This window comes from Narcine bancroftii, chromosome 7 (assembly GCF_036971445.1).
Source record: "Narcine bancroftii isolate sNarBan1 chromosome 7, sNarBan1.hap1, whole genome shotgun sequence".
Lineage (NCBI taxonomy): Eukaryota > Metazoa > Chordata > Chondrichthyes > Torpediniformes > Narcinidae > Narcine > Narcine bancroftii.
In genome coordinates, this window is record NC_091475.1 from 207,943,148 (window position 1) to 207,952,181 (window position 9,034).

Below are 9,034 nucleotides of genomic sequence, written 5' to 3' on the forward strand. Positions count from 1 at the left end.
CCAGTCGCAGACTGGGAGATGGCTTCGCTCAGCGCCTCTGTTCCATTGGCAAACACAGCGACTCCCAGTGGCCAACCATTTCAATTCTGGGTCACACTCCCATGCTCACAACCCTGACCACCTGCAGAGTGGAGAAACCTTATTTTCCATCTGGGCACCCTCCAGTCAAATGTCATGAACATGGACTGTACTGCCTTCCACTAAACCTACTCGCCTTTTCTTATCCCTCCCCTTTTTCTGTATTTCTAGTTCCTCTACCCACCCAGTCATCCCCCTCCTCTCTCCACCCATCATCTCCTGCCTTTGCTGCCCCCTCCCCCCCACCCCCCCCCCCCCACTTTTTGTTTGGTCACCTGTTCTCTCACACCTTGATGAAGGGCTCAAGCCTGAAATGTCGGTTCTGTATCTTTACCTTTGCTACATAAAGGACCCTTTTTAACCTGCTGAGTTTCTCCAGCATTTTGTCTATTTACTTGTACTATGTACATATGGACTGAAATTCTTGCTTTCTGCAGCTGAACAAGCTAGAAAATATCAAAAATTAAAAAAAAACTACATACTAAATACTAGAAAATATGTACACAAGATCGATTGACTATAAATATTTACAGTTATTCTAGTGCCGAAAAGATGAACTTATTCTTGTGTGGGGTTGGAGCAGACCATCATTTGTATTCCAAGGGGAGGTTTAAGAACCTGATGGCTGTTGGAAAGAAACTGTCTTGAACCTTGACGTGTTGGTCTTCAGCTTCTGTCCTTTCTGCCCAAGGGTCGCAGTAAGAAGAGGTTGTGACCAGGGTAAACTTCCCCCACCTCACCTTAAATCACTGGTTCTCAACCTTTTTCTTTCCACTCACATCCCACTTTAAGTATTCCCTACGCCATCGGTGCCCTATGATTAGTCAGGGATTGCTTAAGATGGAATGTGGGTGGAAAGAAAAAGGTTGAAAACCCCTGTTTTAATCGTCCCTCATGAACTCGTTATGTGCAGGGTTTCAGAACTCCAAAGGAAATGGGCCAATGACCATTTTTCTCAAGCCAAATAATTCAGTAACAAATGGGTCTCAAGCAGTGATTCTCAACCTTCCCTTCCCACTCAAATCCCACCTTAAGCCATCCCTTGCTAATCACAGAGCACCAATGACACAGGGAGACTTAATGTGAGATGTGAACGGAAACAAAAATGTTGAGAACCTTTGGCTTAAATCTTTCCTCTCCCCTTAAACCTGTGCCCTCTAATTTTAGACATCTCTACTCTGAGGAAAAAAAAACATTTCACTTTCTCCATCTCCTTCATGAATATTTAAATGTCTGTAAGGTCACCCTTCGCTTCCTCAGATTCAGATTTATTGTCAGAGTATATACATGACCTCACATACAACCCGAGATTCCTTTTTTCTACGGGCCAGGCAGAATTGCCACTAAAAAATAAACTGTACACATGGAAAACATGTAAACAAACAAACAACTGTAAACAGATAACATATGTAAACAAATTGACTGTGCAATACAGAGAGAACAAATAGAAAATCAATAAAGTGCCAACCTCTGCAAAATCCTGAGGGAGTCGAGGCGCTGATGTGCTTTCTTCACGATGCCATTTGTGTGCTGGGTCCTACGCTCCATGGCAAAACTTTTCAGCCTATCCATCCTCTTTTTACAACTCAGACCGTCCAGTCCCAGTTACATCTCTTCTGCACTTTTTCCAGCTTAATGGCGACCTTCCCAAAGGCATGGTCTCGGCCACATCCAACATAGCTGTAAATTGATGTCCCAACTCCTGTAGTCCAATTACTGTCAATCTGAGGCCACCCACAAATTGGAGAAAAACAACACCTGCACATGTTTTATTACATGACATTAAAGGGATCTTGAAGTGGCCACGTCCTTGATACTGAGCCCTCTCTGACCTCGCCAAACCCCTTTTACTGAGCCCTCACCTCGCCGCGACTGAGAACTTTAAGCATACCAACAAGGAATGTGGGTAAATGAGTTGGAAAATAGGGCTGAGATGGATCTTGATGAATGGTCGACAGACCTGATGGGCTAAAAGTCCTCCTTCCTATTTGTTAAGTCCATACAAAATATGTTTTCCATATCGATCCAATCGAGCCCTTAACCAATGTTTAACCAGTCACCACCGAGCTTTTCTCTATAAAGAGGGCAGCCCCAAGCCTGTTCAGCATTTGACTGCAGTTATAACACGGCACTGAGTGTCATTTAATGATAGGGTGCTTTTAATAACATACCGTCGCTCTACTTCTGCACCGTAATGATACTTGTAATACTGCACTGTTTGGAATTTATATTATAGCCCTGCAAAAACTCGAGAGCCTTCGTCCTTTGACTTGGGGTTGATTTTTCAGTTTCACAGCAGTGTTGAAGTTGCTGCTCATTCTTTTGCTTCTACCCAAGGTTCTTTGCAGAAGCAATGGGACATTTGCTCCTCTCCCTCCTGGTGGCTGTGTATGGAGCAACGGCAACATTTCGAGCACATGATAAGCCTCCGTGCCCAACAGTAAGTAGAGAGAGGTTTATGGAGGGTGGGAAAAACGTGGCCTTCCTCATCAGTAACCAACAATGGTGGGGGGGGGGGGGGGGTGGGGAATATCTTGCATTGTTCTTCGCTTCTATTGGTCCAGGTGCAGGTCAATGGGACTAACTAGGTAGAATAATAGTTTAGCACAGACTAGATGGGCTGAATGGAATGGTTCCATACTGCAGTGCCAAGCTGCTGGAAAAAGTGGTGGAAGTGGTTCCTGTTTCAAAGGACAAGTAGACGGATGCATGGACAGGAAAGGTGTCAAGAAGGCAGCCAACATCATAAAGGACCCCCAACACCCTGGTCATAACCTCGTCTCACTGCTCCCTTCAGGCAGAAGGCACAGAAGCCAGAAGTCCTGCACCTCTAGTTTCGAGAGCAGTTTCTGTCTAATGGGTATCAACTCTTGAACCTCTCCTAAACTGCTCTGGGACCACCAAAAAATCTGTCTGCACCCGGGTTTCCTCCCATCTTCCAAAGACATACAGGGTTAGTAGGTTCACCAGGATTATTTTGGGAATGAAAAGGTTACTATGTGAGGAACGTTTCACAGCTCCTGGCCTGTACTCGTTGGAGTTGAGGAGAACGAGGATTATTTTGGGAATGAAAGGGTTACCATGTGAGGAACGTTTCACAGCTCCTGGCCTGTACTCGTTGGAGTTGAGGAGAACGAGGATTATTTTGGGAATGAAAGGGTTACCATGTGAGGAACGTTTGACAGCTCCTGGCCTGTACTCATTGGAGTTGAGGAGAACGAGGGTGGGAACTCATTGACACATTTCAAATGTTGAAATGCCTGTTCAGACAAGATGTAGAAAGGTTGTTTCGCAAGATATGGGAGAGTCTAGGACAGTGGTTTTCAAACTGCCCCGCTAAACTCACATTCCACCTGAAGCAATTCCTAAGCCATTGGTGCTCTGTAATTAGTAAGGAGTTGCTTCAGGTGGGATGTGAGTGGGAAGAAAAAGTTTGAAAACCCCTGTTCTAATTGTCCCTCATTGACTCGTTATGTGCACGGTTTCAGAACTCCAAAGGAAATGGGCCAATGACCATTTTTCTCAAGCCAAATATTTCAGTAACAATTGGGTCTTGAGCAGTGATCCTCAACCTTCCCTTCCCACCCACATCCCACCTTAAGCAACCCCTTACTAATCACAGAGCACTGATGACATATGGATTGCTTAAGGTGGGTTGTGAGTGTAGGAGAAGACTTATGAAAGTTTGACAAAGCTGCAACATAACTTTCTTCCCTTCATACATTTTATTTAAGGCAGAGATTGGGATGAGTCAGGGAATCGAAGGTTATGGGGAGAAGGCCAGGCAATGGGGGAAAATGGATCAGCTCATGATTAAATGATGGGGCAGACTTGATGGGCTCCAGATCCAAACCCCCGACACGATCAGGAAGCCTCCAGTGCCCGAGGCTCCTCAGGAGCCCTTCTTCCCCTCAACGCCCTCTCGAATTCCGGTTCCGATAACTGGTTCTAAAGGGCCGGTCCCTCTCAGCCCACGAGGGTCCTCCTGAAGGGTCTCTCTTTTTCTTCCCTTACCTTTATTTATTGGGGGCACTGGGGAAATGCTCATGGTGACACTTTTTTGCCTTGAGACAGACAAAAGTTGAATTATAAAGGTGAAGGTTCCATTATTGTCACCGCATTTAGAATGTAACATACATTAATTTTTTTTAACTTCGTCGACCGTAAGGAAGACAGTCACCACTTTATACAGCACGGAATGAACTCGTGACCCCTGGTTAATAAGACCTGTGGTCTAACCACTGAGCTATCAGAGCCTCTCATATCAGATCAATTATATCATGTACATTACATTTTTGGCATTATTATGTGACAATAAAGGGAAATGATCTTAAATTGAATCCTTAAGAAACTGCAGATGTTGGTACAGGTTTATCCTACTTTACGAACCTAGAGCATTCCTAGGAAACCCCTCGTAAGCCGAAATGGTGCAAAGCGAAGATCCATTCACTGCTACTGGAGGCTATTTCTGTAAAAGGACTTTTTCAAATCCTTTCGTAAAAGCGAATTTTTGTAATTTGATTATTCATAAAGCCTCAATCTTGCGAACCCACCAGGCCAAGCAGCATCTGTGGTTGGGGGCAGTGGGGGGAGGAAGAATTGTCGAAGTTTTGGGTTGAGACCCTGTCTCAGGTCGTGCACGCCCCCATTTCTCCCCTACCCCCCCAACCCCCTGCTGTTTCAGCCATATTTGCAGCATCTTTAAAGAACAGGTTCTGCTAAATGGGAGTGAAACAGGAAAGTCTGCAGATGCTGGGGTTGAGTACAGCACACAAATCTGCTGAAGAAACTCAGCAGGTCACGCAGCTGTTACAAGCCCAGAGGACGCCAAAACCCAGCAGCCATAGAAATTCACCAAGGCAATAGTTACTTAAACAAAAGTTGCTTTTAATTTTCTTTATACAAAATAACAGGATCAATCTTTAACTTATTACTATTAACTTAACTTAACCCCCTTCTAATTCAAAACTCACATGTATGAAATGTGTTTATATTCAGGAAAGTTCTCTGTTTCACTGTCCAATCATTCACCCTTCACTTCTCCATGTTCACCAGTATCAGGCAATTCTTATACTGTGCACAGAATTCAACATTTATGAATCTTCACCAGGTTCTGATGCTTACAGGTCACTGCTCAGGAAGGTTCTTGTCAGAGAGAAATTTGATGCTCGTTGGACACCCACAAACTGAGTTCCTTCAATCATTCATTTCAGTGATTTGCCAAAGAAACTTGCCCCACCATGGGTTTTCCAAGTGATAACCTCTCCTTCCAGGTCACCACAGAGTTCCTCTTGTTTCCCTTATTTCAGGAGAAATGCTCTAGCCAGCCCTTTCTTCTTGTAAGGACCAACAGGGTTTTGAACAGGCTGAACTCACAACCCATCTTCAAAATGGGGTCTTTCAACAAGCCTGCCAGCTTGTCACGTTGCAGCCTCAACTGCTACTGTCGAACAGACTTCTCTCTCTCTCTCTCCAAAAAAGAAATTTGTCTGTTTTTTTCCCTCCCTCTGCTTGTGAAAACTATATAACATCTTACAGGGTTCCAAACCCAATCTTTGAAAGATCTTATCAGCATCTCTGAGCCTAGACTTTATTGCCCATACACAATAGATCAGCATTCTTTATTGCTTCTGCAAAGCCAAACGGAGTCTGAATGTCCAGCTTCTGCAAAGCTCTTGCATTTTAAATTAGATGTCTTTTGTGAAGTGTTACTCTGTGAAGTGTAACCTACACTAAACCCCCACAATCTATCTCTTTTAAAGACATATTTTACCCATAACTATTCTAACATATCCTGTAACATAGCATCCATGCAAAGTAAAAGGCCCAAGCTCTTCATTCACCTGCTCCACTTGAGGGGCTCAGGCCTGAATCATTAGTTACCCTTCCTATGGATGCTGCGTGACCTGCTGAGTTTCTCCAGCAGGTTTATGCGCTGCACCAGTAAATAGGATCAATATTGATAGAATCCTGATTGACAGCATAAATATAATGGGTCAAAGGTCTGTGCTGTGTGATGCGATGGACGAGGAGACCAAATCCCCATCCTACGTCCCTCCATTTTAATCAAAGGAAACAAAGCAAGAGATCATGAGAGCTTGTGAACTGGAACAGGATCAGGCAGGGGCCTACAAGAAGGGCTGGTGAATGTGCAACTTCTCTTTAATATTGCTTTTTTTTGTCCCAGAATTTATTGTCATGAACAGGTCACGAAATTTGTTGCTTGGCAGCAGCGTCACCATATAAACATTTATATAAACCATCTTACAAAATAAATAAAAAAACAGTCCAAGACAAAGGATCGTTCGGGAATCTGAGGGCAGCGGGGAAGAAGCTGTCCTTGTGCCACTGAGTGCTCGTCTTTAGGCTCCTGGACCTTTTCCCCCAATGGTAGCAGAGTGAAGAGAACATACGGCCCTGGGTGGTGGGGGGTATTTGAGGATAGAGACTGCTTTTTAAAAAATTTTAAGTCAGATGTACAGCACAGCCCCATGAGCCTGGGCCGCCAAAATACACCCACGCGACCAATTAACCTGCTCACCCCATCCGTCTTTGGAATGTGGGAGGAAACCGGAGCCCCTGAAAGAAGCCAACGTGGACATGGGTAGAACGTGCAAACTCTTTACAGGCAGTACTGGATTCGATCCTGGGTCGCTGGCAATGTAATAGTGCTGCGCTCCAAGTGCGACCCTTTTTATAAAATGCTAATTTCTCCTTTTCTTTTCCCTTTCAATTGTAGATCGAGGCAGAAGCAATGTGCCAGAACAAATCCCTCAATGTAATCCCGATGGGCCTTCCACATGACATTTGGAAGCTGGATTTATCCGTGAACCACATCCAGAAGTTGACGATGGACAATCTCACTCAGTACAACTCCATCCAATACCTAGACTTGGAATCCAATCATTTGGAGTTCATTCAGCCAGGATCCTTTGCCAATTTACAAAGCCTGGAGGTGCTTAACCTTGCAAATAATCTTTTGGACCTGAGCAAAGGTGGACTCGGGATGTTGCCATTTGTCAAAAGACTGGAGTTGTCCGGAAACAGTTTGTACACAGGCGTTGTGGAGGATTTCCTAAAGGAAGCACCTTCGCTTGAGCACGTATCCTTGGCAAGGAACAGCATCACCAAGCTCTCCGACCGTACGTTCCGAGGGAGCCCTTCATTGACCCACATAAACCTGCAGCACAACATCATCCTTGAGATAGAATCGGGGGCATTTCAGTCGCTTTCCAATCTGTCTGTCCTCAATCTCGCCATGAACTCCATCCCTTGCATCACCGAGTTTGATCTCAAGCAACTCCAAGTCCTGAACTTGAGTAAGAACAGCATCGAGCTCTTCCTCATGGAGGAATCCGATGAAGAGTATCGTCTCCAGTGGTTGGATCTCAGCGATAACAACTTGCCCTATTTTCCCACCTTCCCCAGGAGGAATCGCCTGAGGCACCTCAATCTGTCATGGAATTCCATCCAAGGATTTTCCCAAGATGCCATCAGTCTCTGGCTGGACCATCAGAAAGGTCAGATTCCCAGATGGAACCAATCCCGGGCTGCCCCACCTGCACACCTGTCCGAGTTGGTGTTCCTGGACCTGAGCTACAATGAGATAACCTCCATTCCCTGGGATTTCTTCCATAGCATGAAGTCCCTGCGGTTCCTCAACCTGAGTAGGAACTGCCTCCGCACGTTTGTGGTGGAGACGAATGTACTGAACTCGTTGGTGGACCTGGACCTGAGCTCCAATGCTTTGCAGAATCTCTCGTTGTCCAGTAACAGCTTCCATCACCTGAAATACCTTTCCCTTCAGGACAACTACCTTCATAAACTGCCATCTGATATCTTCAGTGGTCTCTCAAGCATCCAAATCCTCAGCCTTCAGAACAATAAGATCAATGTTTGTCAAGGGCTTCCCCGGCATAAGAACCATTTGGATGATTGCATGCTTTTCTCTGGAATCACAACACTTAGGTATTTGTACCTACATAACAACAACATTAAATATTTGCCTCCAGATGCATTTCACCAGACTCCCCTTGCAGAGTTGGATCTATCTATGAATCCTGGGATCTACATCCATCCTGAAAGCTTTTCTGGGCTGGAAATTCCCCTGACCTATTTGTCCTTGGAAGGCAATGGCATGCCTTCACTGAATGTGAACCTGTCTCACTTCACCAGGCTCAGAACATTGGATGTGTCTGATAATCGACTAAGTGAGTTTCTGGTCACCGTCCGGAACCTCTCACTGGAAAATGTGGACCTGCGCAACAACACGTTGGACAGCCTGCAGGAAACGTCCATGGAGGTGCTGAACGGTACCCTGCGTACCTTGCAGCTCTCCGGCAACCCATTCAACTGCTGCCGGGCCACCTGGGTCAGGTGGCTGGGCCAGGTGGAAGTCTTGGACAAGTGGTCAGTCCTGTGCCATTACCCAACCACGAGTGGGCTTTCACAAGAGTACCTGTTCAGCGTTCAGCCCAGCCTCTGCCAAGACCGCCCCCAGGACTGGACAACCTGGGGCATTTTAATGCTGATATTAGTGACTGTGCTCTTGGGACTGGCCACAATCCTGGGGTGTTGCCTGGTACATAGGCATCAACTCAACAAAATGTTTGTACACCATGTAAAAGCCTAGATAACTGAGTTATATTTTCTTTGTCAATGTGTAAATGAGGAGAATAAATCTATGTATGGTTCTGTATCTATCATGGCTCTCCCTTCCCAATCCAATTCCAAGGGATCTGTTGGTTAAAAAATACAGTTAATTCCAACCAATTTGGACCTCCCAGATTTGTTAACGGCAAGCAAACCTCTTTGCCCAAAGGATGACATCACATGGGCATAAATGATGGGCTGAATGGCCTCCTTCTGTGCTGTAAAGATTCCATGAACCTGTGCCTCTGGATTGTTTCAGACAGGACACCTGAGAACTGTGAAATTATCTGAAAAAGGTCAGCAT

General features: G+C 45.3%; 1 protein-coding gene across 1 annotated transcript in view; it reads left to right on the plus strand.

Moving 5' to 3' along the window:
* The window catches only part of LOC138739642 (transforming growth factor beta activator LRRC32-like), a 30,048-nt gene extending 21,272 nt beyond the window's left edge, over positions 1–8,776 (plus strand). The window contains exons 2-3 of the mRNA XM_069892107.1: positions 2,416–2,518; positions 6,818–8,776. Of these exons, the coding sequence (XP_069748208.1) occupies positions 2,432–2,518; positions 6,818–8,710 (1,980 nt within the window). The 5' untranslated portion in view covers positions 2,416–2,431 and the 3' untranslated portion in view covers positions 8,711–8,776. The remainder of the gene's footprint in view (positions 1–2,415; positions 2,519–6,817) is intronic.
* Positions 8,777–9,034: the final 258 nt, after the last annotated feature.